Genomic DNA, 27,685 nt, shown 5'->3' with positions numbered 1-27,685 from the left:
TGCCTCATGACATAACCATAACTGTATACATGAAATTTGATCTAAATAAAGATATAAAACATATCGTCATGGCATGTTTAGATCGAAAGTATTTTCAGTACAGTCCTCAATTCAATACACTTATAATGGCAAGGATCACATAACTAGCCAACTGCTTACAAGAATTGACCTTGTTTATGGTTATGAATACGGGACTACAGTGCAAGCTCATTGCTGGAAGCTAAAAGTGCTTTGCTGGTGAATTCATGGTTAGTCCCTAGTGGCTCGGAGTCCCTGCTCCTGAGCTACTTTCAGCTCCACTGGGCCATCTGCCTAGAACACAAACTGCAACAGCCTGAGGTCACTGTAAAGAACAACGCTCAAACAAAAGAACATGCACTTGTTCATACAAAAGGAAACTCATATCCCTTTATTTTATTTCACTGTAATGGGATTTTATTCAGAGGCACACACACATTATCAGCTGCTCATCATCACCTCTAATTTTGACCTCTAACCTCTGTTTATAAGATTCATAGGCACATACAGGTGTGGTTTCCAGAGAGGGAAAGTTTGGTGCCTCTGCAGAAGGCCTAGATCTGTCATTGTGATAAAATACCCTTCATTCCCTATGGTCACAATGATAGCATGACACAGACTGGCTTGGGGGAACCCCATGTACTGCAAACAATGAGAAAATGACCAAGAGAGGTAATTCAGTGTTTGTTGAGAGAGTCATGTTTTACACACAGTTCAGCTATCATTCAATGCCTGCCCTTTCACCTTCAGCGGGAACTTGGACAAAAAGGTGGCATGTTATGCCGAGTCTGAAGTTCCTACTCCTGGATACTCCTAAAAAGTTCTCGTAACACTGGTTAGTTGGTGTGCTGTTCTGTGGGCTCATGTTCCTAAAATCTCATGGCAAAACCACTATCTTCTTCTCCAGCTTCTGAGCAGGGAAGATGAACCTCCTCATGACATCGTCAAGGTCCTCCAGAGCCAGCTGAGCTTGGAGCACTGTGACATCATCAGTGTCTGAGCGCACCACCCACTTCAATGCCCGGTACAGGTCCAGCAGAACATCACTCAGGACCTGGGAGATTAAGAGAGATGAGAAAAGGTGAGAGAAAAAAATGGAGGGAGAGAGATTAGAGGGATGTATACAGAACTGAATAAGAGAGTGATCTCACAGAGCCATAATGAGTGTGGTGTAGGTAGGTGATCAGTGTTCCTGGGAGCACAAGGTAGACACAGGTCTTCAGCCATCAGCTGTTTCTTCTCAAACACCAGGTTTGAGTCATCAGGTTTAAGGTCATGTCTGGTCTACCTAACTGATATTTTCACATGGACTCAGTGTTATTGCCACCACAACAGCTGCACACACAGCTACAGCAATTAACCAAATGACAGGACTGAGAAAGGCCTGAGAAACTTAACCAAGGGAAAGGCGTGTTGTGAAGACCAGTTACAGATTTGAAAAGTCCTACGACCAAAAGACAGCTAACTAGATATTGGCTAGCCTAGTCGAGAACCAGGCATCTCTAAATCGGTAAGCCTGGTGAAGTCAATGGCAGAAAGTAGCTCCAATGGGTTGGAAACCCGGTGTAAAATCAGTGGGGGGAGGGTCCTTGACATTTAACATTCAGTCAAAATGTAGCGACTGGACCATTCTAGCTGTTTCGGCTAATACAAAATTCTTCAGACTTCCAAAGGAGCGGACAACGTGGTTTGGAGCTATGCTACGCGGGACTAGATATTGGCCTTTACGAAGGAATCAAATGGTCAGTAATTCAAAGGTCAGACAAGCAGCCTAGATAGAATGGAGAGTGAATAACCCTATAAAACAAGGGGGTAAAGTTAACAGGTTCTTTGTCCAGACTGTACTGACCCTTAGCAACACATCAGTGTCCAGTCCTGGTCCTAGACAGTCACAGGAGTTAGCTGTTCTTTGTATTCAGCGTTTGACTCTCTGGTTGGACAGAGAGTATGTCAAACACTTAGCTCCCTCACTAGCTTTAAGCACCAGCTGTCAGAGCTGCACCTGTACATAGCCCATCTATAATTTAGCCCAAACAACTACCACTTCCCCTACTGTATTTATTTATTTATTTCGCTCCTTTGCACCCCATTATTTCTAATTTCTACTTTGTACATTCTTCCACTGTAAATCTACCATGCCAGTGTTTTATTTGCTATATTGTATTTACTTCGCCACCATGGCCTTTTTTTGCCTTTACCTCCCTTATCTCACCTCATTTGCTCACATTGTATTTAGACTTATTTTTCTACTGTATTATTCACTGTATGTTTGTTTTACTCCATGTGTAACTCTGTGTTGTTGTATGTGTCGAACTGCTTTGCTTTATCTTGGCCAGGTCGCAATTGTAAATGAGAACTTGTTCTCAACTTGCCTACCTGGTTAAATAAAGGTGAAATAAATAAATAAAAATACAAGATGAGCATGGACTTTCCCCAGATAACATGTTTGTTACAGTGCAAGTCCAAAACAGGATGCTTTTACTAAAAGTCTCCTTCCTGTTCTTGGTGAGAATCTGCCAACAGTCTGTAATCACACTGTGGAGCATGGTGACACAAGATTACAGGACGAATTGTTTACTGTTGAACACACCTAATGTTTTCACACTTCTACTAGTGTGTTCAGTGTGCCGGCCAGTGTAGAGCACCAGAGGTGATAATATGGACATTGTTTTCTTCCTCCACTAGCCTATATTGTTTTCAGGAATGCCCATATTTGGTGTACACATTCTGAGGCCCTGGCTACACAGGGATGTTGTCTACATGACATCTCTGAACTTTTGGCCGTTTGGTTCTACTGATACAATGAAACTAAGCGTACACACACAAACCTTTTCACACACGGTTAGCAGAGAACCAACTATTGAGAGATCAAAAGAACCAGTATTGCCTGTAACCCCTTGAGTCTTTTGCCCAACTTTTTTGTATACAGTCCCTCCTTCAATCAATTTAAGATATAGAACTCTCAAAATACAGAGTGTTACAGCATTAACGCACAATTTGAAGACTTTCCCAGGCAACTCATCAACAGTGGCCAGTCCCATCACACATTGTGGAAAATCCCTGGCTATTACCAACTATCAGTTTTGTATTAGTGTGGCCTCTCCATTAGAGCCTGACCAATATATCGGTTCGCTGTTAACGATCTCGGACGATATTTCCACCAATAACCAAATTCAATAGATATGATGGAAAAAAGGGAATCTCATGCTTATCTGAACACTTGTGGCCATTCTCATAATGTGTCAATATTGTCACAATGTAAGAAATCAACATTTGAAGCATATTTCTTTGATAATTGCTCTTTTGGATGGCAAATTTGAGAAGCCTGTGTGGAAAAATATTACTTCTTCATTTTCCCGCTGTAAAACAGTATATCAGCAGATATCGGTATCTGTAAGTTTTCCCCCCAAAAAAACATCGGAATCAGCCCAAAATTCCCATATCGGTCGGGCTCTGTTCTCCATAAGCAGACTGTTAACTTAGTTTAAACAATCAGGTTTGGGGGGGTGGAGGGGCATCTACCAATGGAAACCAATGTGAGTCACAGTGGCACAGGCTGGCACCAAGGTAACATACCTACCTACCTACCACATCAAACATATACCTCCTGAGTGTGGAACCAGGATGGCCACAGTGCAATGAAATCAGTTAGTGTGGAAGCAAACCTACTACACCTGATTCACATGCTCTAGGGTCACAGAGTGCAGCACACACCAAAATACTTCTGATGTAAAACCATTATTCCACTATAACTAAAAATATCCTGTCTGGGCAGTAACTCCATATTTATAACCGTGCATGACATAATAACAGTTGAATTCAGGGAGCTGTACTGTAGAACACTGGTACTTGCTGTAAACTGTGGTGTGTGTATTGAAGGTTGTGTGAGTGAGAGAATTATGATGTCTACAGAAAGGTATTCAGGGATAAACTATAAAAGGTGGCTTTCAGACTGGTGTTCCAAATAAGGGAAGAGGAAATGACAGATCCACTGTTTTCTTTAACTACTTTCACATAGGAGTTACGGTATTTTGCCTGTAAAAAAAAGGGCAATGTTTCTTTCTCCCCCTTAAAACAGGCCTACTTTTATCACATTCTTGCCTGCATACACTTTTTATACCTCTCGTGTGCATGCCGGGGATGAGTGGTAGTAGTGGTGTGCAGATGTGGAAGGGTGTCTATTTCAATAAATCCATTTAGAATATACACTACCATTCAAAAGTTTGGGGTCACTTAGAAATGTCCTTGTTTTTGAAAGAAAAGCATTTTTTTTGTCCATTAAAATATCATCAAATTGATCAGAAATACAGTGTAGACATTATTAATGTTGTAAATGACTATTGTAGCTGGAAATGGCAATTTTTTAATGGAATATCTACATAGGCGTACAGAGGCCCATTATCAATAACTATCACTCCTGTGTTCCAATGGCACGTTGTGTTAGCTAATCCAAGATTATAATTTTAAAAGTCTAATTGATCATTAGAAAACCCTTTTGCAATTATGTTAGCACAGCTGAAACCTGTTGTCCTGATTAAAGAAGCAATAAAACTGGCCTTCTTTAGACTACTTGAGTATCTGGAGCATCAGCATTTGTGGGTTCGATTACAGGCTCAAAATGGCCAGAAACAAAAAAACGTTATTCCGAAACTCGTCAGTCTATTTTTGTTCTGAGAAATGAAGGCTATTCCATGCGAGAAATTGCCAAGAAACTGAAGATCTCGTGCAACGCTGTGTACTACTCCCTAAAAAGAACAGCGCAAACTGTCTCTAACCAGAATAAAAAGAGTAGTGGGAGGCCCCGGTGCACAACTGAGCAAGAGGAAAGACGGCTTTCAGTACCACCTCTGGGCACTATGAGTACCTCGTCATGCAGTACGGGTTGATGAATGCGCCATCAGTCTTCCAAGTCTTTGTAGATGAGATTTTCAGGGACCTGCACGGGCAGGTTGTAGTGGTGTATATTGATGACATTTTGATATACTCCGCTACACGCGCCGAGCATGTGTCCCTGGTGCGCAGGGTGCTTGGTCGCCTGTTGGAGCATGACCTGTACGTCAAGGCTGAGAAATGCCTGTTCTTACAACAGTCTGTCTCCTTCCTAGGGTATCGCATTTACTCAGGGGTGGAGATGGAGAGTGACCGCATTGCAGCCCGTGCGTAATTGGCCGACTCCCACCACGGTAAATAAGGTGCAGCGGTTCTTAGGGTTTCCCAACTACTACCGGTGGTTTATCCGGGGTTTTTGTCAGATAGCGGCTCCCATTACCTCACTGCTGAAGGGGGGCCCGGTACGCTGCAGTGGTCAGCTGAGGCGGACAGGGATTTTGGTCAACTGAGGGCTCTGTTTTCCTCGGCTCCCGTGCTGGCCCATCCGGATCTCTCTTTGGCGTTCATAGTGGAGGTGGACGCGTCCGAGGCTGGGATAGGAGCTGTGCTCTCTCAGCGCTCGGGTACGCCACCGAAGCTCCGCCCCTGTGCCTTCTTCTCGAAGAAGCTCAGCCCGGCGGAGCGAAACTATGAAGTGGGGGACCGGGAGCTGTTGGCTGTCGTCAAGGCCTTGAAGGCGTGGAGACATTGGCTTGAGGGGGCTAAACACCCTTTTCTCATATGGACTGACCACCGCAATCTAGAGTACATCCGGGCAGCGAGGAGACTGAACCCTCGTCAGGAAGGTGGGCCATGTTTTTCACCCGTTTTGTGTTTACCCTTTCTTACAGACCAGGCTCCCAGAACGTGAAGGCAGATCCATTGTCCCGGCTGTATGACACAGAGGAGCGGCCCATGGATCCCACTCCCATACTCCCTGCCTCCTGCCTGGTGGCGCCGGTAGTGTGGGAGCTGGACACGGACATTGAGCAGGCGTTACGTGCAGAGCCCGCTCCCGTCCAGTGTCCGGCTGGGCGTCTGTACATCCCGTCTGCTGTTCGTGACCGGTTGATCTATTTGGCCCACACGTCACCCTCCTCTGGTCATCCTGGGATCGGTCGGACAGTGCGCTGTTTGAGCGGGAGGTACTGGTGGCCTACCTTGGCTAAGAACGTGAGGGTTTATGTTTCCTCCTGCTCGGTGTGCGCCCAGTGTAAGGCTCCTAGGCACCTGCCCAGAGGTAAGCTACACCCATTACCCGTTCCGCAGCAGCCTTGGTCGCACCTGTCGGTGGATTTTATGACTGATCTTCCACTCTCACAGGGTAACACCGCGATCCTGGTCGTTGTGGATCGTTTCTCTAAGTCTTGTCGTCTCCTCCCTCTGCCCGATATCCCAACGGCCCTACAGACTGCGGAGGCCTTGTTTACACACGTCTTCCTGCACTACGTGGTGCCTGAGGATATAGTGTCTGATCGGGGTCTCCAGTTAACGTCTAGGGTCTGGAAGGCATTCATGGAACGTCTGGGGGTCTCGATCAGCCTTACTTCAGGGTTTCACCCCGAGACTAATGGGCAGGTGGCGAGAGTTAACCAGGATGTGGGCAGGTTTCTGTGGTCCTATTGCCAGGACCGGCCGGGGGAGTGGGCGGCGTTCGTGCCCTGGGCCGAGATGGCACAGAACTCGCTCCGCCACTAACCTCTCTCCCTTCCAGTGCGTACCTGGGTACCAGCCGGTTCTGGCGCATTGGCATCAGGGACAGACCGAGGTTCCTGCGATGGACGAATGGTTCAGGCGCGCGGAGGAGACATGGGAAGCCGTCCGTGTCCACCTTCAGCAGGCCGTGACGCGCCAAAAGAGGAATGCCAAAAGAGGAATGCAGATTGCCACTGCAGTGAGACCCCGACCGGGTCTGGAGCTCGACCCGAAACCTGCCTCTCCGCCTGCCCTGCCGGAAGCTGGGTCCGCGGTTTGTGGGGCCATTTAAAGTCCTGAGGAGAGTGAACAAGGTTTGTTATAGGTTACAGCTTCCACCCGATAACCGTATTAACCCCTCGTTCCATGTGTCTCTCCTCAGGCTGGTGGTGGCTGGCCCGCTCCAGGAGTTTGAGGTGCGGGAGGTTCCTCCGCCTGTAATGACTTCTGCCGAAGTTGGTCCCTCTCCTTGTTCGGGCGGCGTTCGAAGTCATTGCTGATCCTCTTTTCATTTTCCTTTGGGTTTGTCTTGTCTTCCATCACACCTGGTTCCAATCCCATCAATTACATGTGTATTTAACCCTCTGTTCCCCCTCATGTCCTTGTCGGTGATTGTAAGTGCTTGTGCACGTCTGTCCTGGTGTGCGTTGGGTTATGTACCCATTTATTTTATTATTCTGTTTTCCGGTGGGTTTTGTTAATAAACTGCGTCGTTGGAAACACAGTTATTTCTCTCCTGCGTCTGACTTCTCTGCCGCCAATTCGCACCCCTTACAGGTGATGAAATTGTTGTTTAGTTGACCACAAGCATGTTTACGGGCATATCCAATCTCTCCCTATCCCAGTATGCTGTCCCCACACACTGGCCACCATTGTTCCTGTACCCAAGAAAGCAAAGGTAACTGCACTTAATGACTATTGCCCCATAGCACTCACCTCTGTCATCATGAAGTGCATTGAGAGACTAGGATCATATCACCTCAACATTACCTGACACTCTAGACCCACTTCAATTTGCATACCGCCCCAATAGATCCACAGACGATGCAATCGCCATCACTCTGCCCTATCTTATCTTGACAAGAGGAATACCTACGTAAGAATGCTATTGATTGACTAAAGCTCAGCTTTCAACACCATAGTACCCTCCAAGCTCATCATTAAGCTCGAGGCCCTGGGTCTGAACCCCGCCCTGTGCAACTGTGTCCTGAACTTCCTGACGGGCCGCGCCCAGGTGGTGAAGGTAGGAAACATCACCTCCACTCCATTGATCCTCAACACTGGGGCCCCACAAGGGTGCGTGCTCAGCCCCCTCCTGTACTCCGTGTTCACCCATGACTGCGTGGCCAAGCATGCCTCCAACTCAATCATCAGGTTTGCAGACGACACAACAGTAGTAGGCTTGATTACCAACGATGATGAGACAGCCTACAGGGAGGAGGTGAGGGCTCTGGGAGTGTGGTGCCTGGAAAACAACCTCTCACTCAACATCAACAAAACAAAGGAGATGATCGTGGAATTCAGGAAACAGCAGAGGGTGCACCCCCCCTATCTACATCGACGGGACCGCAGTGGAGGCGGAAAGCTTCAAGCTCCTTGGCGTACACATCACTGACAAACTGAAATGGACCACCCACACAGACAGTGTGGTGAAGAAAGCGCAACAGAGCCTCTTCAACTCAGGAGGCTAAAGAAATTAGGCTTGCCACCTAAAACCCACAAATTTTTACAGATGCATAATGGAAAGCTTCCTGTCGGGCTGTATCACCGCCTGGTACGGCAACTGCACCGGCCGCAACCGCAACCGCAAGATCACCTACCAACCAGTAAGAATTCCGGCTCTCACAGACCTGTTTGTTTTTCTTTAAGAAGCCCTTCTGTTCTCCACTCATTACCTGTATTAACTGCACCTGTTTGAACTCGTTACCTGTATAAAAGACACCTGTACACACACTCAATCAAACAGACTCCAACCTCTCCACAATGGCCAAGACCAGAGAGCTGTGTAAGGACATTAGGGATAAAATTGTAGACCTGCACAAGGCTGGGATGGGCTACAGGACAATAGGCAAGCAGCTTGGTGAGAAGGCAACAACTGTTGGCGCAATTATTAGAAAATGGAAGAAGTTCAAGATGACGGTCAATCACCCTCGGTCTGGGGCTCCATGTAAGATCTCACCTCGTGGGGCATCAATGATCATGAGGAAGGTGAGGGATCAGCCCAGAACTACACGGCAGGACCTGGTCAATGACCTGAAGAGAGCTGGGACCACAGTCTCAAAGAAAACCATTAGTAACACACTACGCCGTCATGGATTAAAATCCTGCAGCGCACGCAAGGTCCCCCTGCTCAAGCCAGCGCATGTCCAGGCCCGCCTGAAGTTTGCCAATGACCATCTGGATGATCCAGAGGAGGAATGGGAGAAGACCATGTGGTCTGATGAGACAAAAATAGAGCTTTTTGGTCTAAACTCCACTCGCCGTGTTTGGAGGAAGAAGAAGGATGAGTACAACCCCAAGAACACCATCCCAACCGTGAAGCATGGAGGTGGAAACATCATTCTTTGGGGATGCTTTTCTGCAAAGGGGACAGGACGACTGCACCGTATTGAGGGGAGGATGGATGGGGCCATGTATCGCGAGATCTTGGCCAACAACCTCCTTCCCTCAGTAAGAGCATTGAAGTTGGGTCGTGGCTGGGTCTTCCAGCATGACAACGACCCGAAACACACAGCCAGGGCAACTAAGGAGTGGCTCCGTAAGAAGCATCTCAAGGTCCTGGAGTGGCCTAGCCAGTCTCCAGACCTGAACCCAATAGAACATCTTTGGAGGGAGCTGAAAGTCCGTATTGCCCAGCGACAGCCCCGAAACCTGAAGGATCTGGAGAAGGTCTGTATGGAGGAGTGGGCCAAAATCCCTGCTGCAGTGTGTGCAAACCTGGTCAAGAACTACAGGAAACATATGATCTCTGTAATTGCAAACAAAGGTTTCTGTACCAAATATTAAGTTCTGCTTTTCTGATGTATCAAATACTTATGTCATGCAATAAAATGCAAATTAATTACTTAAAAATCATACAATGTGATTTTCTGGATTTTTGTTTTAGATTCCGTCTCTCACAGTTGAAGTGTACCTATGATAAAAAATTACAGACCTCTACATGGTTTGTAAGTAGGAAAACCTGCAAAATCGGCAGTGTATCAAATACTTGTTCTCCCCACTGTATATTAATAGAAAAACATATGTGGAGACTTTTTTCTCTCACAAAAGTAGTGCACTGGGCCTTTACTAGTCCTGTATTAGCAGACCAATATAGTCATCTGTAGAGAGGGCAAACATCTTCCTGCGGCTATGGCTATATCAGCCAGTAGGCTAGACATAGTTTGAAGAGATCAGAGTTGGACTTTCTCTTGAGCTACATTTTGCATATAGCCTACCTTTTAGGAGTGGGATGATTTTCAGACAGACAAATATGAGTGAGCAATATTTATTTTTAGGCAACGTAGTAAACTATAGCCTAATCATATTTAGGAAGTACATTCCCTTGGAAAGATACCTGCCTATTGCTTCTCTTCCCATGAATACTCTATTTAATTGTGGCCACACGCACACCTGATCTCGCACGCTCAACTAGGAGCGTAGAGGTACGGCTACTGAACTTGAAGCAGCATGGATGATGAAAGCAGACACTAACTTTTTCTTGAGCTACACTTTGCATATAGGGTAAGGGTACCTATTAAGTCCACCAAAATCTAAGTTTACACATTTCTAACATATGGTGCATTCGAAAGTATTCAGACCCCTTGACCTTTTCCCACTTTGTTACGTTACAGCCTTACTCTAAAATTGATTAAAATTGTTGTTGTTTTTCTCATCAGTCTACACACAATACCCCAGAATGTATTAAAAACTGAAATATCACATTTACAGGTATTATCAAAGAAAGAACAAAACCAACTCTACTTTCCTGGACTGAGAACCAACAGAGGGAGACGTGGAAATCCTTCTAATATAAAACGTATCTCCCCTAAAGTTATTAGAATAAACTGATCATCGCTATTCATCCTGAAAGTCCAGATCAATGTGGACATTTGTTCTTGCAAACCAGTACACACCTGACTCAACTAATCATTGACTTCAATTAGTTGAATCAGGTGTGTTACTGATTGGTTAGAACACAAACCTGAACCCACAATGGCCCTCTGGATAAGAAGCCATGCAACAAAGACCATAACCCACCCAACTTTCAATAAATTATCTGAAAGCTGATTCACATTTGCTGTACTGCTATTCTTGTTAATTAGTTCAACTTGTCTTGCTAAAGCCTATCTGCTGACAGTTTAAAATCTTCCTTACTACTGTGTATTAAAAAACGTACAGGTGGTGGAACAAAAAACAGAATCACTTGGATGAATGAAAGACAACAATATGACAATTCCCCCACCCAAAAGTGCATGAGCAGTCTTCAAATTGTCATCTTCTTGTCCCTCATTTGTTTGCATTTTTGTCACCTCTTGTAGGTCTTCTATCCCTCAACCCTGATCTTATTCTTCTCTCTCTGCATCAAGGACTACCTGTCCACTCCAAAAGTCTTGGAGAGAGTACAGAGGTTTCTATCTTGGTAAAGGCACCATAGCTAGATGCATAATATGCATACCTGTAGTTTTTGTGTGTTTTAACCAACAAATCTGAGAAAAAAAACTGTTTTTTGTTAATTGCATATTAGGGATATCAACACACTATCCCCATGTGTTTCAATACAAACCAGGCTTAATATGAGCATACTGGGCCTAATAGGAGCATACTGGGCCTAAAAGGAGCATACTGGGCTTAATTGGAACATACAGTGATTTATGGTGAAAAAGACAGAAGAGCAAAGTCTACTCATAAAATATTTGGAAACCAATGGTCTGGGCTATAAATATACACTATAGACTACAATATTATGCAAAGTTAGTATTGATCATATTGAACAATATTTCTTTGTCATTTACACTCTGTATAGAGGGAGTGCTTTTTGTACCCTTTAAGCCCAACTAAATGTCAATGGCATCTATGTATAACAATGCACGGTTGATTTAACAGTAAAATTAGACAAAATGCTTTGACAAAAAATGTAAGCTGAGAATGCCTGGAATCTATTATCTTGCTGTAGTTCACCAATTTGTTGCTACTGTGTAACTGTGACATGCATGTATGACTGCTAGCATGAAAAACCCATATTTCAATTGGCAAGAAATAGCAATGAATTCTCATGAAACGCTATCATATATCAATCAACACATTCTAAAATATCTGAAGATGTTGTTCATCTGAGGGAAGCCTCAACACAAGTTCTTTTGCAGCTTTGAAATGAGCCATTAGTGGGAACTTACACATAACAGTCAATACCTTAATAATAAAACAACTGATTGGCTTAGAATAAAAAAGTTGGGTGTAACAACCAAATTAATTAGTTGAAACGTTAAACAGCAGAAAAGTTTTTTTATTTTATAAAAAAAATTTGCATCCAAAGATGGAAGTGGGCTTAATGGGAAAGTGGGTTTAATTTTTATTTATTTTACTAGGCAAGTCAGTTAAGAACAAATTCTTATTTTCAATGACGGCCTAGGAACAGTGGGTTTACTGCCTGGTCAGGGGCAGAACGACAGATTTGTACCTTGTCAGCTCGGGGATTTGAACTTGAAACCTTTCGGTTACCAGTCCAACGCTCTAACCACTAGGCCACCCTTCCGCCCCAGCCCGACAGGGTTAATAGGTATGCTTACCCTACCTTTTAGAACGATTTGCAGATAGAGACAAATAAATGGGCAAACATTGCAGGTAGAGACAGATAAATGGGCAAACAATGTTTATTGAAAAGGCGCAGCGTTTGCTTACCATGGTATGCGCATTGCATCTTTTCCTTTTTAATGATAATCACATTTTTTGACTGTACCTCGACTCACGTTGGTTAAGTGCCCTCCACTTGTTTCCATTATCAATATTTATTTACAGACACTGTAGTAAACTATAGTGTAATCATATTTAAGTTAATTTCCTTGGAAAGATAACTGCAATGTGATTCTCTGCCTATGCATAGGTAGTGGACGTATCAATTCAGGCTACAAGTGTAGGCATAATGACAACCGCAGAATGTCATTACAAAACACATAGGTGTTTTGTAACAGATGTCTCTTTTCATTCATTAAATTGCGGATGCACAGTGCACTGTTGGGGTTTGGATGCTGGAATTATTTAGTGAGTGGACGAACATGCACAGGTAGCCTACAGGAGCACCTTTTTGAAGTGATTGTTTGACAATCAGATGAAATCATCATGACTGGTTGTGTTTATGCCACATTAAAAGGTAATATTTTTTTTGACTAGGCCTAGGCTACTAAGACCACAGAGATCATATATGAAATGATTAGGTATTCTATAGGCCTATGTAATTCTATGATTACACCTAGCCTATTAAACAAAAATGTGTTTGTCCTGTACCGGTAAGAAATAAAATACACTTTTACCCCTACATTTAATACAATAGGTAGTCCAAAGTTAATGCACACAAAGCAGAATGACAACCGTTTCAAAATATTCTGCAGGACAAAAAACCCTCCAAAGTTGTCTGACCGCCCGCTTCTGCCTGCAATATGATGACCACAACGATCTCTGTTGCAACCTGCCGCCCTCCAACACACATCTCCACTCACTAATATGTCAACTATATTAGATTACATTTTGTAAGAGGCCATACCAATGACAATGTTTTACTTCTTATGACTGTTCAGCAAATGTGTGTAGGAGTGCTCAACAAATGTGTGTAGGAGTGCTCAACAAATGTGTGTAGGAGTGCTCAACAAATGTGTGTAGGAGTGCTCAACAAATGTGTGTAGGAGTGCTCAACAAATGTGTGTAGGAGTGCTCAACAAATGTGTGTAGGAGTGCTCAACAAATGTGTGTAGGAGTGCTCAACACATTTGTGTATCCATGTGGTTCTTGTACCTGTATGGGTACAGACAACTGCTCTAGTACTGTACCTCGGTGGCTTTGTCGCTCAGGCCCCTGAGCAGCAGGGAAATGACGTGGACAGCAGCTCGCCGCACCTCGGCCTCCTTCTCTGTCTTTATCAGTGCCGTCAAACAGGTGCTCAACTAAGGAAGAACAAACACATACACAGATAAATACACACTCTCAGAGGATCTATAAAGGAGCAGTGACCTTGCCAAGGTCCACAGTGCTGTGGTTACCGCTAGTGCACTGGGTTGATTAACATATTGGTAGGATAGACACACACACTGACAACAGGCTGCGATGGACTGAGAGGGATTAGGCTGTAGCAGAGAGCAGAGGGCCATGGCTCTCATGAATAGGCATCCCTGTTACTCAGCCTGACAGAGATGCGTATTCATGAAGCAGAGTCTGCAGTGCACAGACCTCGCTGACAGACCCCTGGCCGTCAAAGCAGCTTTATTTAGGGCCCTGACCACTGCAGCAGGCAGACAGGCCTTCCACAAGCTGCCCTGACACACACACATTTCTGTCAACTCAAACATTGACTAGAGCAGACGAGCGTTTGAGTGAAGTGATTCCGGCCCCTCCCCCTCATGCTCTCCCCACCAGTGAAAAGCCTGATCTCAGCACTGAGGGAGGGGCTCTTTAGGAGAGGACACTCCAACACACAATACTGCTGAGCTGGGAAAAATGTGTCATGGGCAGAGGCACAGGCTGAGAGAGGGGCAGTAGGACAAGACAGTCACAGTTCTCTCCCTCTGAAGAAAGTGAACCGTGACCTTTAACCTTGGGCAATACCTGCTGTTCCCTGACACCGGACCCCTAGCTGAATCCCATCCTGACCCCAACCATCCTATGGCTATAAGTGTAGACAACAATACGCCAAGACAGGGGACATCTGGACTCATTGACAGATTTAATAGAGGGAGTAGTTAAGTCACTATATAATGCGTGATTGGAAAATTCAGGATGATTCATTGACAGATTATTTTATTAGTCACATGCACAGGGTCACAGATGCATTTGCAGGGTACAGTGAAATTCTTACGCTCTGAGCTCCAATAGTGCAGGTACAACAGAAGTGAATGAAACAATACAAATAATAATACACTACGTGTACAAAACATTATGACATTGACTGACCATGTGAATCCAGGTGAAAGCCATGATCCCATATTAATGTCACTTGTTAAATCCACTTCAATCAGTGTAGATGAAGGTGAGGAGACAGGTCAAAGAAGGATTGTTAAGCCTTGAGACATGGATTGTGTACGAGTGCCATTCAGAGGGTGAATGGGCAAGACAAAAGTGCTTTTGAACAGGGTATGGTAGTAGGTGCATGGTGCACCAGTTTGTGTCAAGAACTGCAACACTGCTGGGGTTTTAACACTCAACAGTTTCCTGTGTGTATCAAGAATGGTCCACCACCAAAATGACATGCAGCCAACTTGACACAACTGTGGGAAGCACTGGAGTCAACATGGGCCAGCATCAGTGGAATGCTTTCGGGATGGCGTATCGCTGCAGAATGCTGTGGTAGCCATGCTGGTTGTGTGCCTTGAATTCTAAATAAATCACTGACAGTGTCACCAGCAAAGCATCCCCACACCATCAAACCTCCACCTCCATGCTTCACGGTGGGAACCACACATGCGGAGATCATCCGTCTCACAAAGACACAGCGGTTGGAACCAGAAATCTCAAATTGGGACTCATCAGACCAAAGGACAGATTTCCACCGGTCTCATGTCCATTGCTCATATTTCTTGGCCCAAGCAAGTCTCTCTTCTTATTGGTGTCTTTTAGTAGTGGTTTCTTTGCAGCAATTCGACCATGAAGGCCTGATTCACACAGTCTCCTCTGAACAGTTGATGTTGAGATGTGTCTGTTACATGAACTCTGTGAAGCATTTATTTGGGCTGCAATTTCTGAGGCTGGTAACTCTAATAAACTTATCCTCTGCAGCAGAGGTAACTCTGGGTCTTCCTTTCCTCAAATCAAATCAAATCAAATTTTATTTGTCACATACACATGGTTAGCAGATGTTAATGCGAGTGTAGCGAAATGCTTGTGCTTCTAGTTCCGACAATGCAGTAATAACCAACAAGTAATCTAACCTAACAATTCCACAACTACTACCTTATACACACGAGTGTAAAGGGATAAAGAATATGTACATAAAGATATATGAATGAGTGATGGTACAGAACGGCATAGGCAAGATGCAGTAGATGGTATAGAGTACAGTATATACATATGAGATGAGTAATGTAGGGTATGTAAACATAAAGTGGCATAGTTTAAAGTGGCTAGTGATACATGTATTACATAGAGATGGCAAGATGCAGTAGATGATATAGAGTACAGTATATACATATACATATGAGATGAGTAATGTAGGGTATGTAAACATTATATTAAGTGGCATTGTTTAAAGTGGCTAGTGGTACATTTTTACATAATTTCCATCAATTCCCATTATTAAAGTGGCTGGAGTTGAGTCAGTATGTTGGCAGCATGTTGGCAGCATGTTCCTGTGGTGGTACTCATGAGAGCCAGTTTCATCATTGCGCTTGATGTTTTTTGCGACTGCATTTGAAGAAACTTTCAACGTTCTTGTTTGGTTACTACATGATTCCATATGTGTTATTTCATAGTTTTGATGTCTTCACTATTATTCTACAATGTAGAAAATAGCAAAAATAAAGAAAAACCCTGGAATGAGTAGGTGTGTCCAAACTTTTGACTGGTACTGTACTTAGAAACTATAGGCAAATAAACAGACAGACATTAGTTGTTTAACCATATGACATGGTTTACTAGTGGTCCTCACCTCCTGAGCCCAAGGCCCCAGGGCATAGTTGAGTCTCTGGCAGAGCTCTCCCAGGTTGGACAGGCAGCTAGCGCGGACACTGCGGTCCTCGTCCCTCGTCCCCCTCAGGAAGACCCCGATCAGGGGCCGGCCATGGTGGGGAGCCAGGTCACCTGAAACACAGGAAGATGATAAGGTTTGTATTCTTATTAACGATTATCAATACTGTACTATTGGCTGCCAGCAAAACTGACTACTGGCTGCTGACAGTGCTGAGGAAACTTCCCCACGTCTGGTCTGTCCTTCAATGCACCTCAGGAGGACATGGCATCACACTACCTGCCTCTTGGTCCAGCTGGTGAAGTTGTTTTAATCTATACAACGAGCTGACCCATTTTTTATTTTTTTTTTATTTTTTTTTATTTTTTTACAAAGGTGGTTGCTAAATCTGCAAAGAAACTAAAATAGAGAAGACGCTTTTCTCCTTTCAGTGTAAGTGTGTGTGCGTGTTTGTGTGTGTGTATCTGTCTTACTAAGGCAGCCCCCCATTGACAGTGCAAAACTTGCTCTATTCCACAACATAAAGCAGTGGGAGTGGAGCCATGGAGTTGGCCAGGTGACTGGGTGTCCAAGTAAGACCCAGATGGGTGGACTGGGCCGTGGTCCCTGCAGCTGAGTCTGCTGGCCCAGTCAGACAGACCCACCATGAGAGGTATCATTCTGCCTGCCCTGGCCTCCACCTTCCAGATACCCATACACACCAGTTCAGCTGGCCACTCCTCAGTCAGAGCCATGTTTCAAAGGATGGTCTTTTATTAACTGCCTTAATAAAAGAGAAAACAGGTGTCGGTTTGTGAATGATTGTGTGTTTTATCTAGGTCAGCAGGCCTGTATTCGTCCAGTTGCTACTCTCATGCTTCCCTTGCCCATTTACTACTATCTGTTCCTGACTCATTCTAGCTCCTTTGTCCAGTCAGTCAAAACTGTAACTGTACATTTACATCACTCTCAGACCAAGATCTGACCTGGGCCTAAGAATCTCAAGAATTCCTTTGATGGAAATGGATTAATGTGCAATACACTGAAAAAGCAAAGGAAAAGTGGCCTTTTGTGCACTGGGGACACAGTACGTGGTAGGGATGGGCACGGTTAATCGAATATCCTAACAGATGTTAGTATTCGCTTACATGAGTGAGTGTTAAATTATTTTTAGGCCTATTTTAACAATGAAAAAGCTTTACCTGCAAGGATAGAGCATAACATTATAAATTCTTACATTTTTGTATTTTAAATGTAAACTTTGTTTTTATCCCTCCATAGCATTGGTATGCTATGTTCCGCACTTCAAATAGCAATTACAGGTGCACACCTAACAGAGTTTCCACAGGACCTGGCACAGATCAATACAAAATACTCACCAGAAAACCTTTTTGTATTATAATCAGTTCTATCATGGCGAAAATCAGACTTCTCTTTCACTGTTGCTGTTAGCGAAAACTACCTGAGAAATGGTCCGCTGGTGACCTCTGCCATCATTTTGCATTGTAGAGCAATTTCTGTATTATGATTTTGCATTCTGGCTATCCCAGAAAAATATAATGATATTACTTGAATAGTCAAGTAATTTCAAATGCCCATCTGTAGTACGTGGGGGGACACAAAAATAAGATGGGGTGCTAATATGGTTCGATTCAGAATATAGGGTTTGGCGGACGGGGGTATTTTCCCAGATGCATAAGAAAGGGGAGAATGATCCAGAGGAGTGACAAAAGATTCCTGTGGGTATCTAATGGGGCGACAAACCAGCTGAGATGATGTTCTGTTAGGCTAGTGGAGCAGGGCCAATTAGAGACCGTCGCTGGTCTGTCTGGGTGCCTTTCACATCCAAGATAAGGGAGGGGAAGGGGGAATGCCGAATAACCCCTCACTTGTCCCGGGAAAATGGTACTATCGAGATCTGGCAGACAAAACCAGGGAGAGGGAAAAATCACAAACAAGGAATTCTAACAGAGAGGGATAGGTTTTGATATAGTCCCCTCAGTGTGGAACAAGCATGTACTGTCTGTTTTACGACCGTTTTATGACTTTATAATAATTGGGCCTCATACACCGTTAACATAGACCAACACACATGTATGCATAATTAAAATGGAAACACTAACATGAGTAAGCAAATTCACAATCATTCATACACATGTCCATCACAAAACAGCCTATGAATCTGTCAAAACCTAGTAAACTGTGTCATTGAGGCTAGCTGCAGGCGCTTCCTTCTCTGTGTGGTCAAATCTACACACCAAAAGATAATAATCTCACTGAGTTAATGAGTCTATTGCTGGAGCCTCTCCCAGGATGTGTGGTGAGCAGGTTTTTAGTAGGTCAGTTAGTTGTGTTGATAATAGTCCACTCACCCATAGCCCTGCTAGCCCTCATCAGCACCTCTCCAACCTTCAGCCGTGTCTCCAGGGACCTCTCCTTCTGAGAGGATGGACCATTCTGGTACTCTTCCTGCAGCCGCAGCAGGATCCTCTCAGGGAAGAAGTCAGCCAACACCGCCAGGCCTGCAGGGAGGAGAGGGACACAGAATGGGTCACTGAGAAACTCTAAGCCCAGCAAAACCTATATACCATGAAGAAGATGCCACTGCAAGTTAATGTCATTCCAGTTTCTAAGGCAAATTAGACGAGATACAACAGTTGTATCCTAGTTATACTTGCTAAAGGAAAGCTAGCCGAAGCCAAAGGTTAATATCACCCCACAAAACTAAAGTAAAAGACCAAAGGTTTACACATGTAAGGTTAAGCATCACCTGGAGACCATCGACTTCCTACCTTGAATGGCTGACAGATACACAAACGTGTCCTCATGTTCCAAGTTCTCCAGGAAGAGCTGGAAGACAAAGCCATTACAGGACACATTACACCAAAGCTGCTCAACGTTCCCATCTGACATCCTATAAAAATTATAATTATACCACTACATCATTTTCTTCATAGGGTTTATAATTTGTCCCAAAACAACCCAACACAAAGAGAAGTACAATAGGATGGAGATTAAAGAGGATCCCCACCCCCCACCAGGCACTGGACCCCCTAGGCTGAGACGGGGGGGGGGGGGTCGTGGAAGGTGCACACAGAAGGGGTGCTCATTACACTGAATACTAAATGAGATCCAGACCCAGTGTGATAATCCAGTCCCCTCAACCAGATTAACAAGTCCCCATAGACCACACTGCATTCCCCCAGGGTCTCTGATCAACTCCCCTCATCTATTAAACATCCTCTCCACCCAAACAGACAGTAACCCCCACAGAGACTGGTTCTGCTGCTACTGTCCACACCTCCAGGGCCTGCGTGAGGCTACGGTGTTAGAGGAAGACCCCTCTCAAGGGAGATTGAGACCCTGGAAGTCAGCGATGGAGGTAGAAAGATAGATAACACTGAATCAGAGGGAACCTATTGACCCATTGCCATGACTGCAATGGGTCCCCTGGTTGATACACAGTCAGACCACTGAGTCATATTCTATTAGCTACATGCAATATCTACTGGTTCTCCACCACTCTACTCACCATGAGGACTTTCTCCTGATTATGAAGAGCCTCCCTGTCTCCGTTCTGTATGGCCCGTGTTAAGGTTCTCAGGGCCACTGCTCTGGTGGGGACCTCAGGATCACATGCCCCGAGCAGGCAGTCTGAGAAGGCCCTACTGGGGGTGCCACTGGAGGGCACACTGCTGCTACTGCTACCACCCCTCTCACCTGACTGCCCCCCATCAGGAGCAGACACCCCTGCAGGACCCTGGCCAGCCCCAGATGATACCCTCTGGGATAGATTCGTTTTCTGGGCCAGACTATCACCAGAGCTGCTCTGTGTTCTGAGGTTGGGGATACAGGTCTGAATTGGGGCTCGGGTGTTAGGCGTTTGAGTAGTGTGTGTGCTGGGGTTGTTATGAAGGGTGGGTGAGTAGAGTCTTGTTTGGGAGACTTGCGAGGGACTTGTTTGTGTCTTGAAGTTTTTCTTAGTAGGCACGTTATTGTCCGTTTTGGGACTTTGATATTGAGTGGCTCGTGTCACGTTGTCAGGTTGGTAGGCACCGTGTGTGGCAATGGCGGCTCGCAGGTCTGAGGCCAGCTCCTGGATGACCACCTCAGGGTGCCTCTGGGAAATCTCCTCCAGAGGTGGGAGGAGCCTGGACATTGAGGAGTAGTCCTCAGCACTCAGCTGCGACAAGGAGAGAGAGAGAGACATCAAAACAAAATGCCACATATCATACAGTATGATACCATACTCAATTACAGTAGTATCAAAGGTAAAGCCTGTTGCCTGAACAGAATGGTGTGTGTTCCCTAGCTGTGTGCAGTACCGGTGAGGGTCCTGACAGCAGGGTGGCCACCAGGCCCATTCCCATGCTGAGTGTCTGGGTCTCAACTGGACTTGCAGCAGCCCGGACCTGGTCCAAACCCACACAGGCCCTCTGCAGCATGGCCACGATGAACTCCACCACCTAGGACAGGACACACAGACAGACGTATCAGTTACAAGACGGACGGACAGACGTATCAGTTACAAGACGGACGGACAGACAGCTGCATGTATACAAACCACACATTTCCTACCAAGAGGTGCATATTAACTAGTGCTATTCAATTCTCACACCCACAGATTTAAACATAAAAAAGTTTTAAAATGTCTCTGCAAAAACCCCTGGCTGAGGGCCCTCAAGATAAAATGGCTAAAAATACTGCTTATCAACTGAAGTGAAGCCAGTTTATCAGAGAAGTTTCCTAATCTGAGAGTGAATGGTTTTCCTCTGGCAAAATGGCACAGTACTAGCCCTGGGTCTTTTACCTAATCAGAGATAGACCACACTATTCTTAGAGCTCTTAAAGTATTACTCATCATGCCCTCATTCCTTAATAAGGAGGCCCAGAGGACCAGTGTTCTGTAAAGCCCTGATGCGGAGGGAGAGACAGAAAGACTTAAAGTTAAAGTTTGATAAAAGCTCATCACAAAACTACAAGCGGAAAGATGGTGAACATTAACTGAGATAATAACATAAATGATGGGAGACTGAAACTTTAGAGCTGGAAATAAATAGTTAAGCAGTGAAAAACAAATACTCAAGTCAATCAACTGTTGGCATCTGACATGATCCAATCTTATACAGGAGCAAGGTTATTGAGTTTAGCTGTGGGGTGTATACCAGTAGTTACCTGGGTTGGCTTGCGTAGCAGTAGAGTGTGTGGTAGGCCCTCACACATGACAGCCAGCACCTGCAGTATGGCCAGCTTCTGACCCCTCCCCGTGACTTTCCCTAACAGATGCTGCTCCAGCTGCAGTAGTGTCATGGCTGACGTGTCCACTTCCTGCTCCTCTTCCTCCTCCTCTGCAGCCCAGCAAGTCAGCGCCTGCCAGGGAAGAGAGCGTCCATATTTCTACACCAACCCCATCTGGGGAACGCAGCAGGACAATACTGGCCAAAGCCATAGGCTGCCTCTCTGTCTGTGTCTGTGTCTGTGTCTCGGTGTCTGTCTGTGTCTCGGTGTGTGGTACATTAGCTACCTGCAGCAGCTCCAGGAAGAAGTCTCCAGGCAGGTCACTATCCTTCATCTCAGCCAGCAGCTGGGCCAGACACTCCACCCTCCACTGCTCCCCAGACACCTTCTCATACAGAGCATCATCCTCATCACTGAGACATGAAGGGTAGAGGAGACCGACACACATGATGGGAGAGACTTGGGGCATGATTGTATATTTAAATGTTTTTTTCTAACATGACTGGATAGGTGTACTTGCAGTTTCCACTACATTACATCCATCAATCCCAGTCATCAGATCAGTGATAACAACCCCTCCGCCCAATGAAGAGGCTTTACTAGCATCTTCTTCTCATATGGGAGCATTGGAGACCAGTAATTGTGTGATGTTGAATGCCAGTCACCTGATGGTCTCTGAGGGGTTAAGCTGTGCCCCTCCGTCACTACCAGGGGTGAAGTGGAAGCCAGAGGCCACCCCGCCTGCCCCTCCATCCATGGCACACAGCTGCTGTAGGGTTGAGAGGGCTACAGGAAGCTCAGATTTGCCAAAGTACCAGAGCAGGATCTCCTGACAGGGGGCGCTGTGGAGCACACAGCATACACATACACAGGGAAAAGTTAGAAACTACCTAAAAAGCAGAGACTGATCCACGACAAGATACAGGTGAAACCATTGTTATATCGCTGAAGTGACCATCACAAATAGGGCTTATTGAGACTATATAGTAATAGCCAGATAGAGAAATACTCAGCAGTTGAAGCATTTCAATAACAGAGAACTGACCGTAGGTGGGAAGCATTCTTTTTGGTGAAGCAGTACAGATCGAAGAGAACAGGAATCACTTCTCCCAGAGCCTTCAGCAAAGGAGCAGACGGGCTGTTCCCCACCACACAGATCTGCGAGATAGAGAGATGGAAGGAGAGAGTGATACAGTAAATCTCTAGGTTTGGCCTACACATGGTTGAGTTAATCGTCTGTGTTCCACTCACCTTAAACACGTCCTCCGCACAGCGCGTCAGCTCCCATTCCTCCACTGTGACCTGGGTTTGACCCTCCCCTGACAAATACAGACATACTCAGTGCCTGGAGCCACCCAAGCTGTGTCTGAACCTAGAGGTTCATGTTAAGCATCACGTAAGCAAGCACTTACAGCCAGCAGACATCTTTAATCGTGAGCCAGAATTTCGCTAGCTAAAAAACCCCCACTGAATTCAGCGAGGGACAATACCTACAGAATAGAGGATAATTGTTTTCACACACACATAATACATGTTAAAAAAATATAGTAACTGGGGCAGGATTTAAATAAAACGTAGATACTATTCAAAACACAAAACAGAAAGAGGCTAAGGATGAGTCTCATAGGGTAGATGTGTCCTGTGTTGGTTAAGTGGATCAATGAGGAGTTCTTTGCTGATGCAGATTTGCTGTGTCTGTGTCCTATCTATCTGTCAGAGCAGCAGCCAGACCACAGGCCTGTTAACAGCAGGGGGACATCCATATTCAATTAGCCCAACTTTACGGAGTGCTCCTCAAGCAATACCACAATTTACACACACAGGCATGGGCACCCATACATGTACACACAAACAAACCCAAAACACACACACGTGCACACACACAGGCACATATTCAGACGCACGCACGCACACACACAAGTAAATACCAAGTGTCATTTTCAGAGTGGTAAGGACATTGACCGGCAGACTCTAATTAAAAGCCAGCGGAGTCCATCTCTGCAGCAGTGTCAATTTCCCTGATGCACAGACCAAATCATTTGATAGAAAGCGGTGAGCAGCTGCAATCAGCTCTGCAAGCTAACAACAGTGGTGGTTATTTTTCAGTTATATAGCCTACAGAAGTTGTAATTTTAAACAAACCAACATACACTACATGACCAAAAGTATGTGAACACCTGCTCGAACATCTCATTCCAAAATCATGAGCATGAATATGGAGTTGGTCCCCCCTTTGCTGTTATAACAGCCTCCACTCTTCTGGGAAGGCTTTCCACTAGATGTTGGAACATTGCTGCAGGGACTTGCTTCCATTCAGCCACAAGAGCATTAGTGAGGTTGGGCACTGAGATTGGGCGATTAGGACTGGCCAGTAGTCGTTCCAATTTATCCCAAAGGTGTTCGATGGGGTTGAGGTCAGTGCTCTGTGCAGGTTAGTCAAGATCTTCTACATCGATCTCGACAAACCATTTCTGTTTGGACCTCGCTTTGTGCACGGGAGCAAACTATTGCCACATAGTTGGAAGCACAGAATTGTCTAGAATGTCATTGTATGCTGTAGCTTTAAGATTTCCCTTCACGCTACAGCATGTAGCTGAGCCGTTGTTGCACCTAGATGTTTCGACTTCACAATAAAAGCACTTACGGTTGACCGGGGAAGCTCTAGCAGGGCAGAAATTTGACGAAATGACTTGTTGGAAAGGTGGCATCCTATGACGGTGCCACATTGAAAATCACTGAGCTCTTCAGTAAGGGCCATTCTACAGCCAATGTTTGTCTATAGAGATTGCATGGCTGTGTGCTTGATTTTATACACCTGTCATCAACGGGTGTGGCTGAAATAGCTGAATCCACTAATTTGAAGGGATGTCCACATACTTTTGCATATATAGTTTAGGTAACTAATTAGTACATTTGTTCTCTCAGAGATACTGCACAGCTTGCACTGACCTGTCATCCGGCCACAGCGGTGAAGGGAGCTGAAGAGGGGAGTGAGCAGGTACTGCAGGGCAAACATTGGGCAGTCCTGCACCATGGTGAGAGCCGCCCTGGTGGCCACACGCTGGAACTGCTGAGCTGTCAGCTTGTCTCTGAAGTGCAGAAGCTCCAGAATCTGACCATTATGACAGAATATTATTACCAGAATGAATCTAGAAATTATTATGACTTTTATGCCATTATGTACAGCAAGTTCAATTTCCATAAATCTTTAAAAACATGACAGGTTTACCTGGGGGCAAACCTGACTGTAGTAGCTGTCTGAAGATAGAGACTGCTGAGGGCAGGCTGCTAGGATCCTGGCTACACCATCACATTTCCTCCAATCAGACTCTCCTCCTATTAGAGAGAGAGGGAACAAAAAGTGAAACTGCATTATTATAAAGCAGGTATGAATGACACTTATGGGTCACTCATCACAACTGATAATACCTAAGTGTTTGGTAGATGTTTCTTGCCCATCTCATGGCCAGGGTTTTCTAAATGTTCCCCCTACGTCTCCAGCTGAGCTCACCTGCGCCTCCCTCTAGGATAGCCCTCACCACAGACTGGACTCCATTGGGCTGCATCAGCCTCTCAGACAGCAGCTGCCCACACAGACGCCTCAGCCATGGGGGAGCCTGGCTCAGAGGGCTCCTATTGCCACCACTAGTACCAGGGCCTGGAGGGGCCTGGAAGGGCAGAGAGACATTTACATTTTAGTAATTTAGCAGATTCTCTTATCCAGAGCGACTTTGTGCATTCATCTTAAGATAGCTAGGTGAGACGACCACATATCACAGTCGTAGTAAGTAATGCCCTTTTAGTGTAAGAGCTGTTTGGAATTTTGGCTTGCATGTTGACCTTAGTTAATAAACTAGTAAGAAAGAGTTCTAAACATCTTTGCCAATAACAGAGTTTTCAGTATCCCCTCCCCACTCAGACCACTCCCAGACAGTCCTAGCAAAATTACTGCTTGAGAAATGCTCTTTGCTAATGTAGCACATGGGGATGTGTGAAACTTACTCCTCAGCCTGAAGTGTCCCCACTGTTTATAAAGACCGGCGCCAGATGACAGGTCAGTGCAAGCTGGTAAGATGCTTGAGAAGGGTGGTCACGTGTGCTATCAAGGCAGGGGTCCCGAGTTTGCGCCAGGTATGGCCCGATTCGGGAGGAAGTGGTACTCGCTAAGCAAGCAGCGTGACTTCCTTTACACTAAGAAGCTATTTGTGTTTATTTTTTACCATTTGAATTGAAAACACAGTAAGGTACTTAATTATTTCCCAGAAATAATTTGATATTGAGATAAAACAGTTGCATTGGACCTTTAAGATACTCTTTGAAGATCATACCAGAGTTACCATCAGCAGGGTCAAAAACAACCAGATGTTTACAGTTTTCAGGAAAAATGGAAAGAGCCTGTGGCGAGATTTCCGCTTTCAAACGTTAACAAGTTGATACTCCATCTTAACTCCTCCTCCACATTTACTGGATTGGATGAATAGTGCATTAGAGAATCTCCCTCTACAGTTTTTTCTCTCTTGTTATGATCAAAAAGAAAGAAAGGCCGCTCAGGCGTTTCTTTTACGCCTGCTACATTCGGTTACACCAGATTAGACAGACACAGCACCATATACAAGTACATAGAGGAAAACATACTGATATGTAATGGTGTACAGATACTTCACTGCGCTCTACCTGTTTGGGACCGCCTTGGAGAATAAGCAGCTCTTTGATAACGATTGGCTGGTAGACTTTCCCCAAGAGTTTTTGAAGAGCCTCCCTGCAGTTCTTGCATTCCTCCTTACTGATCTCCTACATTATCAAAAGAGTGATCAAAAGAGTGAGCCTGCTTGTTCCTCTGCTTAATACTTCCACCATCTAGTGGCAAAAGGGTGTTATGACAATCCTATCAAACTGATATCCAAATCCATGATATCAAGTTATAATAATACCATTCATATTCAACATCGTCAGGCCGGAACAGTGAATTACCTTCTCTTCCTTAGTGGTGCCTTTCTCTGGGCGGTGGGGGCGGTATCCTAGCTGGCATAGCGCTGCCATGACATCTCCCAGGTGGCGAGTGTAGACCATGGTGGCCAGTGATGACAGCACACACAGCTCCAGCAGAACAGCAGTGGTGGTCAGGAGACGGCGCTCAGGGACAGGGGCCACATCATGACACACCAACCCCTCCACCAACTTCCCAAATGCTGACCTGCGCCCCAGGGGCACCCCCACCCCCAGGGACAGGTAGGGGCAGAGGCCCAGGGAGACAACGAATTGAAGAGCTGCACCAAGTGTCTTCTGTTGGGCCACGCTCAGCACGTCAGGAGGCAGAGGAGGGGCCATCTCAGGGGTCCGAAGTCTGGACATAGCAGGACTGGGGGCTTGGTTGAAGAGCTCTAGCTGGAGAGTGAGGTTACGGGCCAGGCTTAGCAACAGCAACAGACACTCCTGGACAAAGCTCCATGTGACGTCCTCTGTATCGGTGCAGATCCAGGGCACCCCTGCCCTCACCTCCTCCCGCAGGCTGCGCACCTCGTACAGGCCATTCTCCCCCTGCAGACGCTCCTCCAGCAGGGCCTGGTTGGCTTGGAGTGCAGCCATCAGTGCCTCCTGTTCAGTGTGTTGAGTACCATGCACTGTGGTCTCTGGATGGGACATATAGGGTCAGCAGACACACATAAATCCAGACAGATTTAGTCAAAGCCCATTGATTGAGCTGATTTACCAAGCTAGCAAGTAACAGCGCGTTTTCTTCTGACATGGATCAAATGAAATGCAGTATAGCGGATCAAATTAAACGTAAGACAGCGTTCCCGTATCATATGTGGCTAATCTAGCTAGCACTGTACACATATATGTTAATGAGGAACGTATTTAGCTAAATCACACTGAATGTTAACTTACCTCCGATAGGTTTAGTGAGGACACTAAGTGCAGACAGTATGGCTGAAGTCATATTTATGTTTTATTTCGCTACAGCAGAGGTCCTGCAGTTTTCTATTCAAGACCCGCTACTCATTTTTAGCCATGCTA

At 45.4% G+C, this 27,685-nt stretch overlaps 1 protein-coding gene across 1 annotated transcript; it reads right to left on the bottom strand.

Moving 5' to 3' along the window:
• Nucleotides 1-381: 381 nt before the first annotated feature.
• tango6 (transport and golgi organization 6 homolog (Drosophila)) lies at nt 382-27,685 on the bottom strand. The gene is made up of 18 exons (XM_039017425.1): nt 27,557-27,685; nt 26,639-27,297; nt 26,342-26,458; nt 25,179-25,335; nt 24,897-25,003; nt 24,617-24,779; nt 22,919-22,986; nt 22,713-22,825; nt 22,333-22,509; nt 21,954-22,080; nt 21,605-21,799; nt 20,755-20,895; nt 19,962-20,612; nt 19,222-19,279; nt 18,802-18,951; nt 16,412-16,563; nt 13,605-13,718; nt 382-1,072 (listed from the first exon to the last, which is right to left on the bottom strand). Exons 1-18 carry the CDS (start codon nt 27,606-27,608, stop codon nt 896-898), a joined length of 3,378 nt encoding a protein of 1,125 aa, XP_038873353.1. The 5' UTR covers nt 27,609-27,685; the 3' UTR covers nt 382-895.

Source organism: Salvelinus namaycush, chromosome 21 (genome assembly GCF_016432855.1).
Source record: "Salvelinus namaycush isolate Seneca chromosome 21, SaNama_1.0, whole genome shotgun sequence".
NCBI lineage: Eukaryota > Metazoa > Chordata > Actinopteri > Salmoniformes > Salmonidae > Salvelinus > Salvelinus namaycush.
This window is presented reverse-complemented; position numbering and strand designations above follow the sequence as displayed.

Coding starts and splice junctions, on each gene's coding strand:
- tango6 (XM_039017425.1), bottom strand. CDS start 27,608: ATGACTTCAGCCATACTGTCTGCACTTAGTGTCCTCACTAAACCTATC. Junction 22,081..22,332: donor AACCCCTCAGAGACCATCAG/GTGACTGGCATT, acceptor TTCATGTCTCAG/TGATGAGGATGATGCTCTGT. Junction 18,952..19,221: donor GTATCTGTCAGCCATTCAAG/GTAGGAAGTCGA, acceptor TCCTCCCTGCAG/GCCTGGCGGTGTTGGCTGAC.